We start from the raw sequence: 22296 nt of genomic DNA, 5'->3' as shown, positions 1-22296 counted from the left end.
AAATTGATACTTACCTGTACCAGGTTACCCAATTAAGTTAGCACATTGATACAAAGTTATTCTTCCAGTTGTAGTTTTAGTTTATATTCTCCAAATGGTGTTCTCAAATGTCTATTGACACTTGTATCTCTCAGAGGCCTATGCCATTAATAACTCACTAATTTTCTGCTGTAAACGTAATTCTTAAACTACCGGTAATTGTTAATTTGGTACACATCCTCAATAGCTCACCTCTGGCAAAATGACCTCTGTGATGAATAGCTGCTTCTCAGCTACAGTTCCAGGCACTGACAGTAGTCTTTCCAGACGTTGGATAATCTGTTCTGTCTGGGAAAACAAGTAAATAAGAAACAAATAAAACACTTTTTGTATACCATCCTGAAAGAGGAGAACAAGAAAATGTCACGGTAACATTTCTCTATCAATCTATTCCTACCTTTTCCCCTCCTCTGCCTAAAATGCTGTGTGTACAAATAAGACAAAAAGAGCACACTCTACCTTCATGTCACTGAATAAAGTGAAATGTTCACTGTAATATTTTCGAAGGGCTGCATCCAATCCTCTGTGTTTCCACAGATACATTCTGTTGGAGAGAAAATGCCCACTCTGCAGATTTCTTTCCAAGTCCTGAAATATAAGATGTATATGTAGTTGTAGATTCAGTGTTATGTATAATTAGTGAATACCAGTTTTATGTGAAAAACCTTTGTACAGCTCACTGGAGAAAATGTACGATGTATGTTATTACCTTTATTTCTTCATCCTTAAGAATTTCTTCTGCTTTAACAGACTCCAAGATGTTGTCTCTGTTTAAGACAGAAGCATTGCCTGAATTTGACGAAAATCTTTACATGTTGTAGTTTTACAACATACACCTTTAATTACCATGTATCACATTTTACATTGGTTATACTGTATATATAACTAGCTTGTTGCCAGTCTATACTGTAAATCGCTAAAGGCTATGAATCTTGTTTGGGTAATCGTATATTTCTTTGTCATTAACAGTCTTTTTTACGTTGTCTATTTATTTATTTGTTAATTTTACAATGTTATTATGTGTTAACTCCAGTGATCCATGAATTATGTTAAATATATGACACTTTAATATAGAACATAAAACTGAAAATTATTGGAGACACTAAGGGAAATTCTTCCCTAATTTATATCAAACGCAACTAAAACAATTGTCACTTTTATATCAATCAACGAATGAATGAGATGATTCTTACACATCTGGGACAATGTTGCATCCACAAAAGAAATCCTTTGATGTCCAGTCACCTTCCACACCAGCACACTCAAAATGCAGCCAATTTTTGCAAGTTGAGCATTGAACCCATTGGTAGTTCTTTATGTGGTCATGGAAAACCCTGTGAAAAAACAGAGGTGGGACAACTTCCAATATTCCACAATCATTTCATCAGGTTCGTCAATTGCAAATATTCCAAAATGTATTTTCCCTCGAATCATAAGTTACTTACATAAAACTGAAATTTTCACTGTGTTGTGTATGAAGTGCTATATAAATAAAATAGAGTTGAGTTGCCACTCATGTTGCACATACCTGGTTGTCCCAGTTGCTCGCTGGAACAAACATGACTTTGTTTTGGGCAACAAGTACCAATTGAAGTTAGCCCGCAATTAGCTTGTTGACAAAAACGAGTGGCCATACCATGATAATACAGTCATGCCTTCAATGACCTTAATGTATTGTCATATAATGTCAAAAAACGACAAATAAAGGCTAAACTACGGCGGAATCCGCTCTGGAAGAGTGGCAGCTGCCACAAGATGCTAGTGGCAGCAGTCGCAAACAGTGAAAACGGTCGCGAAAAGTAGTGGCAGGAACCACAAAACGGTGGTAACTGTTGCAACAACTTGTGGCACACTGTATATATATCTATATACTGCGTATATATATCCAAGTCAATAGGTTATATGGATTGCTATCACTCTAAACAGTACAATGCATATCCATCCATATTTTTAATTTGCATTCCTTTAGTCTGCAGCGTGAAAGTGTTTATCGTTGCCATGGGCAACAGGTATCAACTGAAGTTAGCCCGCAATTAGCTTGTTGACAAAAACGAGTGGCCATACCATTATAATTCGGTCTTTTTTTAATAAACTAATTACAACTACCAACAGTCATGCCTTCAATGACCTTAATGTATTGTCACATAATGTCAAATAACGACAAATAAAGGCTAAACTACCGCGGAATCCGCTCCGAAATGCTGGCAGCTGCCACAAGATGCTAGTGGCAGCTGCCACATACAGTGGCAATCACTTCCTGTTGCAAACTCAGCTGCCACAGAAAGTCGTGGCAGCTGAGCTTGCAACAGGAAGTGCCTGTACTAGCTGCCGCTGCCACGATTTGAGCTTGCCCTTTCTCTCGGTGGAAGGGTGGGAGGGGAGTGAGAGAGAGAGAGAGCGAGAGAGAGAGCGAGAGAGAGAGAGAGAGAGAGAGAGAGACCGAACAGCATCGGCAGCAGTCGGCGCGCACAGAGAGGAGCAGCAGGGGAAGGATGCAGCAGAGCTCGAGAGACAGACACGGTGATCCCGTGACACATGGCAGCCTGTAGCCCGCGTGCTCCACTTTTTGTTTTGTTTTTTTCCTCTGTCCACCCGGAGAACAGGAGAGGCTGCCGGAACATTGAAATGCTGAGAGACGCTGCCGGGAGGCTGGAGTCTGCCGCAACCCCCCCGACCAGGATCCACATAAACAAGCTGTGAAGAGAGACCCCGGGGGACTACACAGACTGCTGATCGGATAGCCTGCTTGATCACATCGCTTCTTGGTAAGCCCGCTTCTGGCCCCACCTGTCATTACCTGCAGTGGGTTTTTTTTTGGAATTTGTAGCTGTGACTGCAATCTACTGATCCAGCAGCCACAGTGCAGCAACAATTGTTGTGTATTTCTATTGAGGCATTTCATTCTTCTCATCTTACCTTCACATGTTGTTAGAGGCACAGCCACCAAAACAAAAGAAGGGATTTAAAAATTCAGCATCATGCAAATGTTTTGGACATTTATTTGATTGTATATATTAACCATTACGGGGCCTGTGTGGAAAGCTTAGCTCAAGGTGACATTCGTCAGCCAATGTTTTTTTACACTCAATTGTTAAACTTTATGCCTCAATAAAGGGCAATAGCTTTAGCTGTTTTTTTTATTTTCTATTTTTACATTTGTTAGTAATGTATTAAAAAGTTTGAGCTGAACAAACTTTAAATTTTTTCGGATTTCCTATAAGCACCGTGGGTCTTTATAGTCTGAATATGTGAACCACAACCCAAATCATTTAGCCTATACTGGTTAAATAACAACAAAGGAACCCGGAATGACAAATATTGTGCTTTTGATCCTGACAAACACGTGAATATCCTTAGAAACTACAACGATCAGACGACAAATTAGCATTTTGAAATAATACGGCCATACAGCATTCTATTCTCTTCAAAATGAAAGTAGCCTATAGACTAATCTGTCACTTTTGCATATTGCTGCTAAGCCATTCTCTAGCTAACAGGAATAGCTATATATATAGTTATAAAGGCGTGGATTGTTTTTATAACTTTTTTCCGTATTTCGTTCGTATAATGAGGAGCAGATATAAGTTTGCCTCTGCGACAAACTTTAACCCATTAAAACCCATTTTCATAACCACTTTCCAATTGTCCTGTTATTTATTCGCGTCACTTTGTTGTGGTTTAGTTTGATATGTCATTTTCTCAAACGCGTTTTCTTGTTTCCCCTACAGTGTGCCTGAGGAGTTTCTTTTTTTTATCCCTGCCGAGCCGCCGTAGCGATGGGAGATAACGTGTCCAAGCGGCTGAAGCTGATCTCGGCTACAGAGGCAGAGATGGAGGAGCGATCCTTTCCAAACCCGTACCCAGACTGGGACCCAGGAGCCCTCCCCTCCGGCTCCGGAGCAGAGGAAGCTTACAATGACCCATTTGATGCAGAAGGAAAGGTGAGAGGTTTTTGCGTTTGCAGCATTTATTTAAATAACACACCTGCTGAAGTGCTAATAGAAACTCGAGCTAGCTTAGCTCAGACTTGCACTTCTGTCATAGTTAGTTGTCACGAGACTTCCCACTATTTGTTGTGCGTCTCCGCAATGATTTGAGTGCATATGGAGCATTTTAGAGGAATGGTTGCTAGTGAACAGAGCCCAAGTTAATGCAATGTGAAGACATTGAGGACAGCTCTTGAGACTCACAGGTTCAGGCTAACGATGCTGATGGAAAACATTAATGTCGCTGGTTGAGGTTGGTGGACGTAAAAGTAAAGTTACTGCGTATCATAGTAACTTTACCCGAATACAGCAGGTCACAGGCATTTGCTTTACGTTACATTACGTCAGCGTTATGACGCTGAAGTTAGCTTCCGCACAGTTTCAGAGGTGTGAACACTTTATTCATTTGTGAAAATGCATGGGGGGGGGGGTCCAGTCTGTTTTCTCACATGTAGACCACATTAGACCAGGTCTCCAACATTGGTCCAGGTCTTTTTCCAAATATATATGTTGATAAAATGTATTTGACGTATAGTGGTGCAATATGTATGGCCTGGATGTGAAATATGCAGTGAAATGTTAATTCATTTGTTTGCATTTTCAATGTGAAACTGATTTAAAGAGTTGTGTGCTTTTCTGGGATAATCTATTGCATATACAAATATGACTTTATTGAGTGTAGTGTAGTATTTTTGATCTGGACTTGGTCTATTTGTCTAGAGGCTGTAGTTTGTGAAAAATGTATATTAGTGGAACACAATGAGGTCCCATATGTGCCTTTATGAGACAGAACTTTAGATCTTTAGCGTTTGTTGTCCAGACACATAATTGCTCAAACAGCAACAGGAGTTGTTTTGATGGAGAGCGTGGGGGTGTGTTGTGTGGGCGTGTCACTTCAGGTGCCGGTGAGCCAATGAAAAGGGATTCAGGAAAGCTTTTTTGTTGGCGGTATCTACTGACAAGGCTCTCAGAAGAACAACACAAGTCTTTTTTTGGTTCCAACCAACATTAGTATTGTGTAAAAATATACCCCAATAGTACTAACAAGGAATTGTGTTTCATTACGTGTGTATAGTACTGTGTCGTGTAGGAGCTGCAGGCGGAGCTTTGTGTCATTTTTAGTCGCACCCTTCTCGTTCTCCTCTGCTTTTCTGAACGTAGCATTGTTATGCTAAACAGTAACATTTATCCTTGTGAAACAATCCCGTCTGTCACTCTGCCTCTGCGTTGTTCTCTCCTTTGTCTGTGGATGACTGCAGCAGTGAGAACAGAACGACTCCGTCATAATCCTCCTGTTAGAGGACAGCGGGCACACTCTGGTCAGAGTGTGCCCTCTGTCTCTGGTCAGAGAGAATGAGTGGGGGATGCTGGGTAACGTCCACTTGTATAAAGTGTTATCAAATTGTATACAGTTTACATTTTTAAAGCTGTATTCATCTGCACGTCGTTCAATGCTGCTTCTGCTCAGCTGTCGGGCTCACACAGCAGCTAGCTAACAACACTATACTATAGGTAAGGTATAAAGTAAACTAAAGTCCTAGCGACCGTACTGCTTCTAGATCTGAGAACCACTGGTTAATGATTACTAAAGCTAACAGCAGGGACCACCCAAAATAAAATCCCTACCCGTAACGGTCAGCCATCTAACACTTGACAATGACAATAATTGCTGGTGCAGGGCTCTGCTAGTTTACCCAACCGTGTATCCCATCATGTGGGCAGTAAAATGATTGCTGCAGATGCAATCTGGTACTAGCTTGTGCACGAGACTGGCTTGAACGAGCAGCAGCAGAGATTGGCCAGAGCTGAGATACCTGTTCTCTAGGCGGTCCCTGTTAATTTATCAGGCCAGTGGATAGGAGAGAAATGGGCCTGGAGTCCAACAAATAGCTCCTGCGTTTTTTGCGCACTGCCGGACTCCCAATCGGTGTTTGATTGAAGAGGTGGCTAGTGAGAGACTCACTGAAATCTCTGTGGCTCCCCAGATCCTCTTCTACACTTCACAGTGTAGGCTGAATGGAGCTTGTAGAGAATGAATTAACTCCATATCCAGGATTAAACCACCCTTTGAAGCATGGTCTGACCTATCCGGTTAAATCTGTAAAGGGTAATTAGAGCCTTGAGCCTTGTGGAAAATAACCCAATAACATTGTGTGTTTCCTGATGATGGAGAGTCTGGGTCATAACCTCCTGGGTGATATCTGAGAAGGCATTAGGCTTTCCCTCACTGACAGAACATGACTGACAGAACACGCTTTCGGGTGTTATATGACCTCTGGAATTTGCAAGGCAAATGTGGACCTGCTGCTCTCAGGTTCACTCAACCGATTTAGATGAAAACAGTCTCTGTCGTTCACCAGATCAAGCCATTAGTAGCCGCGTGGTGCCAGCTGTGGAGGGCAGAGGTGTAATCTGTGCAGGTGACATCTGGCATCTCTGCTCGGGAATCTGTACGGCTCCAGCTGCTCCACGTCGGCCTATTTCCCAGCAGACGTTTGGGCATGTCTCCGTAGGAAAAGCTCATGCTCTATGATGAAATACATGATATCTGAATTCTATTTAGATGCATGCTGGCATACGTGGACAACTTGGTGCCATTGTTAGTGTTATTGGTAACCAGGGCTAGCACTGAGTCACAGGGTCCCCATTCCATTTGTTTGCCGATTCAACATTGAATAGATTAAGGATATTTCAGTTACAATACCGTTATTGCTTTGATATAGAATAGATTCTCTGAGATCTAATGCGTCAAATTGTACAAGGAACCCTCTAACCTGGTGCATTATTAAAAGTATTGATGTTTACGAGTTGCTTTTACCAAATCATAAGCGGACATAATCATAAACCTGTCTTTTAGAAATGAGAAATATATATTCGTCAATTGATTAACAAGAGTAAGCCCTTTGTTCATAAACAGAACATTCTTTGAAGACAAAAATCAATTATATTGCCAAATAAATCCATCAATTTGTCAAATACAAATGTGGTGTGTGCCATGTGGTGAATTAGCTAGCAAGTTAACAAAGGTACTGAGAAGATTAGAACCAACAATGTGGGCTGTGTGCAAACTTAGGCAAGGCAAGTTTATTTGTATAGCACATTTCAACAACAAGGTAATTCAAAGTGCTTCACATAAAACCATTAACATCAAAACATAAGGCAAAAGAAAAGGAGATTTAAAAACAATTAAAGAAACAGTGTAAGACATTAAAGGAGATTTAAAACATACATTGAAACAATAATTGATGTCTCCCTTAGACATTACGCTGCACGCAAGCAACCATACACTGCCGCAATTCTGCAATTACTCGCACACAAACCACGTTTGGAAAAGATCTTTGCCGATCTGCGTTTTATAGTGTACGCCTTGCACGAACTCGGTCCTGGAGGAAATGGCGACAAATTGTGCACTTTCTAAATTTCAATAGATGTCTCCCTGAGACATTGCGCTGCACGCAATCAACCATACACTGCCGCAATTCTGCAATTACTCGCACACAAACCACATCTGTAAAAGATCTCTGCCGATCTGCGTTTTATAGTGTACGCCTTGCACGAACTCGGTCCCGGAGGAAATGGCGATATTTTGTGCACTTTCTAAATTTGAATCGATGTCTCCCTGAGACATTGCGCTGCACGCAATCAACCATACACTGCCGCAATTCTGCAATTACTCGCACACAAACCACATCTGTAAAAGATCTCTGCCGATCTGCGTTTTATAGTGTACGCCAGGGATTCCCAAAGTGGGGTGCGCGAGCTGCCTCTAGGGGGTGCGCGAGAGGAAAAATGTAATGGCGGTGCAGTCCTTTCTCCTAAAAATTACGTTCCCCCAAAACTAAAATGCATTCTCAATTACGTTTTACCACGAACGTATTTTCTCCCTGATTACGTTTGTGTTTGACGTACAAATACGCTTCTCATCAACATATCTTTGCCATACTCTAGTCTTTATTATTTTTCTGTGATCTGCCTCGCCTCTACCCCGCCACCCACAAGTTATTGACCCGCGGCCTGTTCCGAGGGCTGACAGACCTGACGATCGGGTGCCTCACGGCGGGGACGGCTGGAGACCTCGCGTCCCAGCGCCAACGAGTGAGCGCCCGCCACTCGGAACCATAAAACCAAGTCCCGGATTTCACCCGGGGGACATTCTGGAGGTATTGTGACCGGGTGATGTGCCTCGTTGCTGGGGAGGTATGAGCCGAGAGTGGCGGGGTGTTATGGAGGTATATATTACAACTCGGTGTTGTTCCCGTGCGTGGATTAGCGCATTTCTGCCGGAGACAGGCGGCGTGTTGTGGTAGTATTCTGACCGCGTAATAGGGAGGAGAGGCGGTGGTGGAGAGGGAAAAATGTTAAAGAGATGGTGGAATGTATGATTGGAGAGAGAGAAGCGAAAAAGTTGGACGTGATCCCGGTGTCCAACAACACTGTCGCGCGCATCGATGCTTTGTCCGAAGACATCCTGGCTACATTGGTCGGTCGCGTGAAGAAGAGTGAGTTTTACTCTCTGCAAGTAGACGAGCCTACAGATGTGGCCAATCTGGCCAATCGTCCGTTACCTTCGTAACGTTACGTCCGTTACCTTTTCGAAGGCACGAAAACAAACGCCACGCGCGAGCAGACTGTTCTCTCATTCGTCCGATTTTTATGCGGCTCTGTTGCTTTTATTTTTTTTAAGGTGTGTGTGGGGGGGGGGGGGGGGGGTTGGGGGTGCGTGAAGCCGGTCGGGATGTAGAAGGGGGTGCGTGGCCTAAAAAGTTTGGGAACCGCTGGTGTACGCCTTGCACGAACTCGGTCCTGGAGGAAATGGCGACATATTGTGCACTTTCTAAATTTCAATAGATGTCTCCCTGAGACATTGCGCTGCACGCAATCAACCATACACTGCCGCAATTCTGCAATTACTCGCACACAAACCACGTCTGGAAAAGATCTCTGCCGATCTGCGTTTTATAGTGTACGCCTTGCACGAACTCGGTCCCGGAGGAAATGGCGATATATTGTGCAGTCCTTTTAAAAGCATCAAAACATAGGCAAAAGAAAAGGAGATTTAACAGCAATTAAGAACAGTGTAAGAAATAAAATACAGTAGTGAAATGCAGGAAATTGATTAATATATGAATTGAATGTGGTTCAATTAAAGGCAGCAGCAAACAGAAAAGTCTTCAATCTTGCTTTAAATGAGCTGAGGGTCTCAGCAGACCTGCAGCTTTCTGGGACTTTGTTCCAGATATGAGGAGCAGAAAAACTGAACGCTGCTTCTCCATGTTTAGTTCTGACTCTGGGAACAGAAAGTAGACCGGTCCCAGACGACCTAAGGGGTCGGGATGGTTCATAAGGTAGTAGCAGATCAGAGATGTATTTTGGCCCTAAACCATTCAGTGCTTTGTAAACCAACAGTAGGATTTTAAAGTCAATTCTTTGTTGGACAGGAAGCCAGTGCAAAGACATCAGAACTGGGGTGATATGATCCACCCTCCTGGTCTTAGTGAGCACTCGAGCTGCAGCGTTCTGAATCAGCTGCAGCTTTCTGACAGACTTTTTACAGAGACCTGTAAACACACTGTTACAGTAGTCCAGTCTGCTGAAGATAAATGCATGGACAAGTTTTTCCAAATCCTGTTGAGACATAAGTCCTCTAATCCTTGATATATTCTTCAGGTGATAGTAGGCTGATTTTGTAATTGTCTTGATATGGCTGTTCAGGTTGAGGTCTGAATCCATAACTACACCTAGATTTCTGGCTTGGTTTGTGGGTTTTAACATCAGTGACTGAAGCTGAGCGGTGATTTTCAATTGTTCGTCCTTGGTACCAAAAACAATTACTTCTGTTTTATCTTTGTTTAATTGAAGAAAATTCTGGCACATCCAGTTGTTGGTTTGTTCAATGCAGTTACCCAGCCCTTGTATGGGATTATAGTCCCCTGGTGACATAGTTATGTAGATTTGTGTGTCGTCTGCATAATTATGATCACACACTTTGTTGCTTTCCATAATCTGAGCTAGTGGAAGCATGTAGATGTTGAACAGAAGAGGCCCCAGTATTGAACCTTGGGGAACACCACATGTCATTTTAGTCAGCTCTGATGTGTAATCAGCTACAGACACAAAGTATTCTCGGTCCTTCAAGTAGGATTCAAACCAGTTAAGTGCTGTGCCAGAGAGTCCCACCCAGATGTTTAGTCTTTCTAGGAGTATGGCATGGTCGACCGTGTCGAATGCAGCACTGAGATCTAGTAAGACTAAGACTGAACTTCTGCCATTGTCTATGTTTAAGTGGATGTCGTTGAAAACCTTAACAAGAGCAGTTTCAGTACTGTGGTGCTGTCGAAAGCCTGACTGGAAAACATCAAAGCAGTTATTTACGGCCAAGAAGTTGGTCAGCTGTTGGAAAACCGCTTTTTCAATTATTTTACTTAAAAATGGGAGGTTTGATATTGGCCTATAATTTTTCATCGTTGCGGAGTCTAAACTAGCCTTCTTTAGGAGCGGTTTAATAACTGCAGTTTTTAGGGCTTGTGGGAAGACACCTGAGGGAAGGGATGTGTTTACAATTTGTAAGAGATCAGTGGTCATGCAGTTTTAAATATTTTTGAAAAAGTGTGTTTGTAGAATATCCAAGCAGCAGGAGGATGACTTCAGATGTAGTATAATGTCTTCTAGGCTTCTACGGTCGATTGAATGAAATTGTGTCATGATATTTGAATGGATGTTAGATCGGGACAACACATATCCTGTGGTTGATGTGGAGGCACTGACTGCTTGTCTAATTTTCTGAATTTTGTCAGTAAAAAAGGTGGCAAATTGATTGCATGCCCAGGTGGATTGGAGTTCAGCAGCTACCGACACTGGAGGGTTTGTTAGCCTGTCGACAGTAGCAAATAAGGCGCGTGTATTGTTCTTGTTTTTGGTTATGTCAGAGAAGAATGACTGCCTTGCATTTCTAAGTTCCAAATTATAATTGCGAAGTCTCTCTTTATAGATGTCACAGTGAACCTGGAGATTAGTTTTTCGCCACCTGCGCTCAGCTTTCCGACACTCTCGTTTCTCTATTCTGACCAGCGTAGCATTTCTCCAAGGAGATCTTTGCTTACCCGAGACAACCTTCACTTTAGTGGGTGCAATGGCATCAATAATATTTTTTACTTTAAAATTGAAGCCATCTACAAGCTCATTGACTGAGAGACAAGAGAGGGCTGGTGTGGAGGAGAACTTCTGAATAAATAGTTCACTGGTGTTTTCTGAGATGTAACGCTTTGTCACAACCTTGGTTTGGACATTTGTGTGCAAGGAGATTGCACTCTCAAAGAAAACACAGAAATGATCAGAGAGTGCAACATCAGTCACAGCAACCTTGGAAATGTTTACACCTTTGGTGATGATTAAGTCCAGAGTGTGCCCCCTGTTGTGGGTGGGTCCTGTCACATGCTGAGTCAGATCATAGTTATCAAGGACACCACATAGTTCTATAGACTCTCTGTCCTGGGGATTATCAACATGGATATTAAAATCACCAACAATAACAACACAGTCAAAATCAATACAGATTACAGACAGCAGTTCAGTAAACTCATCAAAGAAGGTTGCACAGTATTTAGGCGGTCTGTAAATGTTTAGGAATAAAGCTTGAGTGGAATTTAGAGCCACATATTCAAAAGAACTAAAATGACCAAAGGGCATCTGCTTGCATTGAAGAGAATCATTAAATAAAACAGCAACTCCACCTCCTTTCTTATGCGCTCTTGAAGTTGGGAGGTGTTGATTCAATAAGAACAGCTGCACTGTTATCTTGATTTAACCAAGTTTCAGTTAAAAACAAAATGTCCAGTTTGTGCCCAACAATAAAATCATTGATTAAAAATGTTTTTCCTGACAGAGACCTGACATTTAATAAAGCTAAGTTTAATGTGGTTAAAACTTTCTTTGCCCAATTTATTTGAACAGGCTGACGAGGAATGTATGCTTAGTTTGCATGTTTACTGTTGTTTCTTTGCAGCCTCACCTTTCTTTTTCTATAAACTTGCAGGACAGGAATTGAGAAGGCTCGCTGCATACAGGGCCCCGACTTTTCCTGGAGAGAGTCATTGGTATCATTACCCTTGTAGCCTGGACCCAGAAGATATCAACTTAGGGTTCAAAGTGATCAACTCATTTATAAAAAATGTTTTGCAATGAAGAATAAATGGAGGGTGATGAATGGAATCAAATCTCCTCAGTTAGCGTGCTCAATTAAGCTACGTCCCACATTGTTACAGCCAGCTCGCAAAACACAAGCAAAATGTGTTAACAAGTTATACATTGTGTACTTTCCTTTAGGCTACTATGTGCTGGTTAACTGAATTTTATTATTATATTTTAATTTATTTCTTTAATAAAATAATGTCCTCTGGGCATTAACCCCTAGCATACTGCACCTGCAGTTTTGGTTGCCCTTGATACAACGCATTTGGTGCTTGTTCGTCTGTTTAAAACGAAAGGTTTTCTTTGCTCGTTCGATGCTTTCAGTGTGTTTAGGCCTTCAGTCTCTCTTTCAAACTGTCAAACTACAGCTGGTGATTGTTAGAACAGTGAAAAGACTATCAGAGACGGTTTTGAGGAGTTTTTTTTATTTTGTTTCTGTTGAAGTGTTTTTCACAATTAAAAGTGAGATAGAATGCCTCGTCTTGCCCATGGAGTCTGGTAGCTTTGAGGAGTGCATATGATGGCTGTTTCTTTTCACATTTCCAACTCTTTGAATGGAGTTTATTTCGACACAACCAGAGTTGGTGATTGTTGGAACAGTGGAAGGACTATCCATGTTGGCGTTGATGAGTTTTTGTCTTGTTTCTGTCGAGGTGGCTGGAGTTCATAATTGTGCTTTCTCTCTCCTCCTCAGGTGAGCGCATCATTCCAGAAGAAGGTCCAGAATAAGATCAAAGATCTCCTCCAGCAGATGGAGGAGGGCCTGAGGACCGCTGACCCCCATGACTTCTCAACCTACACCGGCTGGACAGGTCTGTTGCCAGCACTATAAAAGTGTGCGCCTGTTCCTTGTGTCAGGTTTACTGATCCCCGGCGTACTATCTTCACCACAGGTATTGCCTTGCTGTACCTCCAGCTGTACCGGGTGTCCCAAGAGGCCACCGACCTGCAGAGGGCACTGGACTACGTGAAGCGGACCATGAGGATCCTGAACGGCCGTAAAGTGACGTTCCTGTGCGGCGACGCAGGGCCCCTGGCAGTAGGCGTGGTGGTTCACCACAAACTGAACAACACTGCTGACAGCCAAGACTGCCTGTCCAGGTGAGCGGTTGTTCAACACGGTGCATCCAATGTGGACCACGTCACCTTCTTAAATGAGTAGCACCCAGGCAGCAACTTCCGGCTCTGCCGACTGAAGCCAATGCGCAAGTGTCTTAAAACCTGCATTCTCTCTAGTGTCCACCAGGTGGCGACTCCACTGGTTGTATAGAAGTCTATGAGAAAATGACTCGACTTCTCTCTTGATTTATTACCTCAGTAAACATTGTAAACATGAGTTCATGGTCTCAATCTCTAGTTTCAAGTCTTCTTCAATACAGCACGTCACTCCTCCGCACTCCGAATATGGTCACTTCTGTTTATTGGTTGCAAAGAATAACAACATCTTAATCATTTACAACGCAATAATATACCTAATAATAGCTCATTTATATATCACTAACGTCAGGATAAATTACCAAAAAAAACAAGTGAAAGTGAGTCAATCATCACGAGCGCAGGGGAAGTTCCTTCACAGCGACATCCTGAGCTGCAGGGATGTGTTTTAGTGATGAGTACAATACTGAATACCTCCAAACATATTTAATAATATTATTGTGGCCAAGTACAGTCTGTGTGAAACACTGAGTTCTGATGTTTTGAAGCGTGTTTCTGTGTAATTAACGGGTAAGTAACCCGTGCGTGCGTGTGTGTGTGTGTGTGTGCCTGTGCGTGTGAGACCGGCAGGCTCCTCCAGCTGCAGCGGTCCGTGCTGAGTCCAGACTCCGAGATGCCAGATGAGCTGCTGTACGGCCGCGCCGGGTACCTCTACGCTCTGCTCTACGTCAACAAAGAGATGGGAGCTGACACGGTGGATGAGAGCACCGTTACCAAGGTAACTCCCTTAGTTTAACAGTTACAGTCTCCATCTTACATCAAGAAGTATTTTGAAGCACGAGCATATTGCTTTGTCAAGCAGTTCAGCACGAAGGGTGCTCTGATCTGGTTGTTTGGGGCCGGTCACCGACCGTCTCGGTGGATCTCAGGGTCTGTGTGAAGACCTCTGTATCTGTATGTGTTGACCTATTGTTAACAGCGGGGGGTTAGATGTGGCTATGAAACAAGAGGATCATTCCATCTGCCTGTGTGGGGGATGCTGAATATATTAACCATTTTACAAACCATTTTCATAACAAATTTAAAATAACTTGTGCTTTCAATCGATCTCCTTAACGTGCGTGAATGAATCACTCTGCAGACGGTTTTCTTTGGATAAATAAAGCTCGACCAGAGAAGGATCAATAAGCAGAAAAATGGGACGATTGGCAGGCAGCATGTACTACATGTTCCTCTCTCTCTCGCTCATCAGCCTCTTTTCATACAGACATCCCTCAGTACCACGGTGAAGAAGAACCAAACAAAGCTGGCTCAATGCTGCCCCGGTTGTGATTTAAGATGGCATGCTGGTGTGATGCGTAGTAAAACGTATACAAATATTGGCCGATAACGATCATTGGCTGATTAGGGGGGAAAATCCTATCGAATCCGAGGTTATCATGAGTTGCTCATGTCTCTGATTACACTGATATGTTGATAGCTGTTCTGTTGGAGGCTGACCACAGCGACATCAGCCACCACAGGGTTCATTGCTTTTACAGTTTTGTCACATTTGAGTTATTTCATAATTGCACGCTTTGGTCTAGTTCTAGTCAACAGAAACCCGAGGCTTCAGTCAGCACGTGTAACGGAGTCTTTGGCATTTCTGTACTGGAATTTCTTGTCACTTATTGGCCAAAATATATGCCGATACCTCGTTTACGTCCACTTAAGTGACTTCACGAGCAGAAGTGTCTAATTTCATCCCTTTTTTTTTTTTGTTCTCTTTGACTGTTACAGCTTGTCAGTTCATTTACAATCTGATAAATGCTGTTGAGGAGGTATATACAGTTCTCTACATGTTGGCCAGGCTCTAATGTTCGTACATGCAGAGACGGTGTTTGAGTTTCTGCTCTTCCTCCATAGAAGAGGAGGGGAAACTGCTTGGAAGGTATCTCTAGATGGCAGGCTGCTGTAATAACCATCTGTTAGACATCGAGTTGGGACAGAAGTGGACGAGGACCAGGGCACAGAGGACACAAACGCATACAGTGGATAATAATCTCTCCACACTCTTTTAATTATTTAGTTAAACACACACACACACACACTCGCTGCACAAAAACTGCAGGGCCAGCTGTCCCCTTTTGGTGAAGTGCCAGGCCAAAACACATATACTGTGCACACACACACCCACACACAGTGTGACAGAGGGGCTGAGAGAGTAGGCAGCAGCAGTGGGCTCACACGAGTTTCCGATAGAGGCTTTGTTATGACTGATGAAGGGACAGGAATGTGAAGCTGTAAAGCTCCAGTTTCCCTGCAGCACCGCTCTGCTGTTCATATACCCGTCACCACCAACACACACACACACACACACACACACACACACACACACACAGCACTCTGCACGCTATACCAAACAGTGGCTGCGCCCCAGGGTGCTGTTTAGAGAGGTTTTGTTTTTTGTCTTTTAAACTGTTCTCTCTGAAGCGTTGTGAGACTTTGTCAAGATGTTGTCTCTTTTTTCATTCTCGTGCGTGTGTGATCAGCATTAGTTTGTCTTCTCTAGACATAAAAAAAGAGATGCAGTATCATCACAACTCTGCAAGATGCAAATATACTGTATACATATATGAAGATGAAATAGTGCTTTGGGAAAGGAAAGGTGCGTTTGAGGCGGGATGGCAGTATAGATGTATAGGAGTGAAGCATTGTGTAAATGAACAGTTGGCGGGCTATAAATCTGCTCTGTCATTAAGGGAGGCAGTGCTGCTGCAGCAGAACAGTTTGCCTTTCTTTATCATTCACTCCATCTTGCCTGGGGACAACAAACTGCTGACTTCCAGCTGCAAGACACGCAACCATGCATACACATACATATATACTGTACCAGTGGCGGGCCGTGCGTTTCATACCTGGGCCTTCACTGTTGTCCTGCAGCTGAAATACCACCTTATAACCACATGATGGCGCCACAGATAATATCAGTTTCTAAGGCTGTAACTATGTAGGTATTAAATGCTGACGTCTTTATAGGCCGGCGAGCAGGCGCTGATACGTCAAAGAATACGCCCAACATGTCAAACTAAAGATCTGATTGGTTGAAGAATATGACAATCAACAATATCGTCCCCATTCACTTTAATCTGCACATGGATGCAGGCCTCCGTCTGCAGGCCTCTGGTTCTGTTCTTACCTAGAGACACAGATGTGATTGGATAAAAGCTCGACTTAAAACAAGCTGCAGTGGAAGCAGAGCAACTGAGGAAGACAGGAGCTGTGCAATGAGAACATAAGATAATGGGAAAAATATTTTTATAAATTATAATACATGTAGTGTATTTAAGAACAATTATAAAATTATAAAATATAAATAGCTTTGTGATTCTGTTTAGGCCAGCAGAGAAGGCCTTGGAGGCCCTGACGGCCCACCACTGTACTGTACATATACCTATATGTGTGTATGTATGAATGTTAAAAGCTAAACCTAATTAGATTTGCTGAGGGGTTTGAAAGGATTTTGATCCAATAAGCAGGTTTGATTGTGGGCTAAACTCTCTTTGGACATTCTGGCAGGACGTAGGAATTCAGTTCCTAGAAGGAGAACTAACATTCTGCCAGGACGCTGTCAGACCAGTCCTCTCCACTATAAAACCCTTTTCCTCCCACACCAATCCTCAGGTGGCAATGGCCATCGTGGAATCGGGGAAGAACATGTCGGCAGAGCAGAAGAAGACGGAGCGCTGCCCCCTGCTCTATGAATGGCACAAGAAGCAGTACATCGGCGCTGCCCACGGCCTGGCTGGCATCTTCTACATGCTCATGCAGGTGAGACGGGGGTCCAGTGGCTGGTCGATGGTGTTGCGACGTCTTCGTCAAATTTGAACTGTGTGGTCTGAACAAATAGTTGATACATGCCATGATTTAGAAAGACTTGTGTCATGCAGTGTGTCTTGTGCTCTGTAGGCAAATTTCTATATGGTTAACATCTGTAGTTACGACGCTAGTACAGGCTAGTCAAATTTAGATGTATTTGTCCTATATATCTATTTGTTATTTGGATATTTGTTTCCAATCTTTCAAAACAAAACGTGTGTGTGTGTGTGTGTGAGAGAGTGAGAGAGTGAGTTAGTAGTTCCTTTAGTGGCTAGCCAAACACACCGTCCACAACAATAAAAGTGAGTAAACTGTTTCCCCCTCTGTGTCTCTGGGACACAGAGTAGCAGCTGGGGGTCTGAGAGGCACTCTGCTGTCTTATCCCTAGCGGCGCCGACCAGCCGGGGGACTGTTGGGAGTAGAAAGGGAGGAGGCAGCAGGCGGTCGATTGCAGTATAAAAGGTGTTTTGAGAAAGTGAGTGAGTCACCAAAACTGCAAAACTTGAGCGTGCAGCATGATACAGTTTGCTGCAGCATTCTGCTACTTTGTTTGCCAACTTTTTAAAATGAAGAAGATGTCATTCAAGTGGTTCCGGTAAACACCAGAATGTGTTCCAACCCTAATTCTTTCATTTCCCCTTTAAAGAATGTCCACATTCCGTGGCCGTGAGGTGGTTATGAACGAGCTCATACGACGTGTTGTCAAAAGTCAAATCAAAAGTGCGTATAGGCAACCAACCAGCCGCCTGCTGGGACTCTCTGTGCCGGCTTCATTTGAGTTGCCGTGGCCGCCGAGTGTGGGCGTCCTGTCTTTTATCTGTTGGTTGTGTGTTAACTCTGACGGAGAGGACCAGCGATAATTAAAACGATCTCTCTTTCCAGCCGGGAGCAAAGGTCCACCCGGACGTTCTGTCGGAGCTGATCCGTCCCAGCATCGACTACGTCCGCCACAAGAGGTTTCGCTCGGGGAACTTCCCGTCGTCGCTGAGCAACGAGAGCGACCGGCTGGTTCACTGGTGCCACGGCGCGCCCGGTGTCGTCCACATGCTCATCATGGCTTATAAGGTGAGACCTGCTCATGCATTGTGCCGTGTGGTCAAAGCTCTCGCTCTGGGAAACCACCCTGGTCCGACACTGACACCTCTTGACCAGGCTGTGCATGGACCCTATATTCAGAAATGTGGTCAAATCAAAACCGATAGAGCACAAATATGCCCCTCCTACACACCGGCTATCTTTTGTTTGAATAGCATGGCCGTACACACACACACACACACACACACACACCTACACACACTGCAGTAATGCATCGTAGGCTAATTTCTTCTTTTCTTGGCACATTAGCAGCTATTGGGCTACTATCTTGGCATCCCCATTCTTCTCACTAATACAGAGACAGTGTGACTACAGAGAGAAGTTCCAAACTGTTAAAGCTTTGTAATTGTCTCAGACTCGCATAACGCTGGCAACATCGGCAGTAGCGCAGGAAGACATGGAAAGGCTGCAGGGAGTGCCACATCACTCTTGTTGCTATGCAACACAGAGCTTGTCGCCGTACCGGCTATGCGACTCATTCGCTGACCTTAAAGTTCCCGTGTATGATGCATTTCCCTTATGAAACAGGTCTCGTCTTTTAATGAGATTAATACAATAATCGGCCGCACTGGAGCCTGCGCTGCCGCTGTGAGGGCCGGCCTTGTGCGGGGCTCTGCATAAACGCACAGAAGGCAAGGCAAGTTTATTTGTATAGCACATTTCAACACCAAGGTAATTCAAAGTGCTTCACATAAAACCATTAAAAGCATCAAAACATAAGGCAAAAGAAAAGGAGATTTAAAAACAATTAAGAACATTCATTAAAACATTAAAACACAGAACTTCAAATCACAAAGGGGATCATATCGTTTCAATACAGTACATGGAAAAGAGGGAGTTGGTGAAAATTCTACTTGAAGAGGACTCTGAGGCAGCTGAAGAGGCTTCATCCCAATTTAAGATGGTCTCGTTCAAGAGCATCTGACAGTGAGTGCTTCTGTGGTTTGTTCCATTCACTGGAGATGTTAGGAGTCAGTATCGGGATCCACCGTGGCATGCTTTGATGGATCCGTATGGGCTAAAATAAAGCCGATAATAATTGATCCTCTCCTTCCTAACAGCTGCAGCGTTTCACAGAGAACGGACCGAGTGCTTCTGTGGTTCCGACAAATCCAACAGAGTGACGCATCTTATTTCTACCCGAGCGCTTCACATCGGTTTTGGGAGACGACTTCTTCCAGTTAGACCTTCCTTCACGTTATAGTAATAATTTAAGTTGGTCAGCTTTAAATCAGGACCTCCAGTGTTTTGATCAAGTAGCTTGTGACAGTGAAGAAGTGTGAGATGGATATAGGTGAAAATAATCGGATCAGATGCCCAATGCAAAAGACTGATCGAGATCTGGGCCAAAGAAGCTTCCTCATTATTATTATTATTATTATTATTATTATTATTCACCTAAAGTTGTGTTTCGGGCTGTAACTATCACTTATTTCCATTGAAAATGTTTTGTATTTTTAGTTTGAAGGATTAGTCTTTCACCACAATAGTTGATATTAAATGTCCTGATTGAATCAGATCCACATTTTTTTTTCGGATGCAACTTGTTTCCTGCCTCTCTGCTTGTCTTTACATGACACAGCAGCTCCATGAACACAGGCTGCTGCTTTTCAAAGTCCTGCTTCCTCTTGGAAGCCCTCGCAGACCTCACACATGTCTGACAGGTCGACTCTCTTCTGCTCTACAGGGAAGGATGCAACACACCGACCAGCCTGCCGGCAAGGTTCCTTCTGGTGTCTCGCACGGCCTCAATGATACAAGGACTCATTCTGGTTGTTTAGGTCAATGCCAAGATGTACAATTATTGTTGTCTGTGCATTCGCCCTTCGGTGTAATATCTCAGAGAATGGATTGGGGCTGCTGAATTGCTCCGCCTCAAGGTCCAATTCACAGAAGACACCATTAATGATCTTGCAGTGCAAACGTGCCCATAAAGTTTTGCAGCCGAGTGCAATTTTCCCTTTTTTTACAGATGTAAAGTGAAGAAATCTTTTGTTTATTTACTAACCTCATTTTTTTTTTAATGGCTCTGCAACAGCCGTGGGAGGAGGGATTATGTTCTGGGCTTCGTCCGTCCGTCCGCTCAATTCTCATGAACGCAATATTTTAGGAGCTCTCAGGTTTGGCGCACACGGTGAACTGATTAGAACTTGGTGGCCAAAGGGCACCGTGACCTCACAATGCATGAGCTAATTATGACATTTTCACACAATCTAAGAGGATCAAATGACAGTTTTGCACAGACATGGAAGTGAACTGTAACTTGACTAGTTGGTGGAAGCATACAGCCACGAGGCAGAAATTCTCATGTATTTTCCAAAATGGCATGCAGGGGAGCTTTATCCATTTAGTTTTTTTCTCACAGCATCCCAAAATATATGAGCGCTGTAACTCCATTTTTGTGAATTAGCCTAATTTCTGTGCCAAATATCTGCAAATATTATTTAAATACGTGCAAATAGCACAGAAGCACTGAGAGCTCGTGCACTTTGAGAATTACACCTTTCTTTTATTCTTAATTGTGCAGGTTTTGTAAATTTGAACCGAAATATAAGGAAACAAGCAGATAAGACAACTCCCAATCCCAAGTGGACAAGTTGTTTCACAACATTATGAATTGTGATGGGTGCTGACGTCTTGCCATGCATTTAAAGTGCCAGTGCATTTTGACAGTGTTTGTTGTGAGCTACTCCTTTGTCCCAAGTGTGACGAATGGTTTGCCTTCATGCATGTCTCCCCAGGTGTTCAAAGAGGAAAAGTACCTGAAGGAGGCTGCAGATTGCGCTGAGGTGATCTGGCAGCGGGGCCTGCTCAGAAAAGGCTACGGCATCTGCCACGGCACCGCCGGCAATGCCTACGCCTTCCTGTCCCTGTACAAGCTCACCCAGGAGAAGAAATACCTGTACCGCGTCTGCAAGGTAGGAACCAAGTGTTGGGCTGCTTTTGGAGGAGCTAAAAAACCACCGGCAGCTATGTGAAGTCTGGGTCATGTCCTCAAGTGATGTCACTTGAGTCAGCGCCGTTTGGGTCTGAAGACTACAAATTTGAGAATGACAAAACTCCGGAGGTGTGGAATCAGAAATAAGTGACCTTACCAGACCTCTGTGGCCTCCTGCTCATCTCTGCTGCAGGCTACTTTAGCTTCCGTCTGCATTGCATTGTGGGTAACGTAGGCGCCAGGTTTTAGTGAGTAAGAAGAACACGTGAAATAAAGAAGTCCATACGTCTTGTTCTGTTGCATTAAGTTTGATGTTTTGATCTGCAGAGTTCTCTTTTGAGGCGTCTGCTCAAAGGTTGATGCTCACAGACAGAAGGTGGGGCTGGTTAACAGGCTGCTGATTCAAGTCGTTTTACAACGTAAAATCTCATAGTTTTCTGTTGACACCCAACAGCCTTCACACAAATGAATGTCACGTTGTCCGCAGCTTAAAGAGAACCGATGTCTTGTTGCTGAGATAAAGGACACATCATGTGTTATTGGTGGCACTGACCTAATCAAGCCATAACTTGATGCCTCATTTTATTTCTTCTCTTTGGCATATTCTCAAACGTGTATGGTTGATCGTTGCATTGATGTCTATAAACACATTGATATTGCCTTCCTCCTTCCAGTTTGCCGAGTGGTGTTTGGCCTACGGGACCCACGGCTGTCGCATCCCAGACAGACCCTACTCTCTATTTGAAGGTACCGACTATTAATCATGCAACTTTTCCACCACACCGATTTCAAATCCGCTTTGACATTTTGCTTCCCTTTCAAGAACTCCCCACTTTTGAATCGATGTAGTAGCGGGCCTGCAATTTGTGTTGGGAAACGCAGTCTGCTGCTAGCTATTCTTCCATCAAAGGCCAATTACACAGCACCCTGTGTAACTCTGTTAGAGTGGCCTTTCAATTAGCTGTTACGAAAGAATGAAGGACCCGCCTGGCAGCACAACACAGCAGAAAGTTCCAGTAATGAACCACTGATGACACA

At 43.5% G+C, this 22296-nt stretch overlaps 1 protein-coding gene across 2 annotated transcripts in view; it reads left to right on the top strand.

The window, feature by feature from the left end:
* Positions 1-2563: 2563 nt before the first annotated feature.
* lancl2 (LanC lantibiotic synthetase component C-like 2 (bacterial)) overlaps positions 2564-22296 on the top strand; it is a 24674-nt gene continuing 4941 nt past the window's right edge. For both annotated transcript variants that reach the window (XR_013772915.1, XM_079291972.1), the window contains exons 1-9: positions 2564-2804; positions 3768-3980; positions 12907-13024; positions 13106-13313; positions 13998-14145; positions 17031-17177; positions 18108-18290; positions 21062-21238; positions 21933-22005. Coding sequence is in view for 1 of the 2 variants with exons in the window: in XM_079291972.1 (XP_079148098.1) it covers positions 3816-3980; positions 12907-13024; positions 13106-13313; positions 13998-14145; positions 17031-17177; positions 18108-18290; positions 21062-21238; positions 21933-22005 (1219 nt within the window). In the remaining variant the exon portion in view is untranslated. The remainder of the gene's footprint in view (positions 2805-3767; positions 3981-12906; positions 13025-13105; positions 13314-13997; positions 14146-17030; positions 17178-18107; positions 18291-21061; positions 21239-21932; positions 22006-22296) is intronic.

This window comes from Melanostigma gelatinosum, assembly GCF_949748355.1.
Source record: "Melanostigma gelatinosum genome assembly, chromosome: 20".
Lineage (NCBI taxonomy): Eukaryota > Metazoa > Chordata > Actinopteri > Perciformes > Zoarcidae > Melanostigma > Melanostigma gelatinosum.
This window is presented reverse-complemented; position numbering and strand designations above follow the sequence as displayed.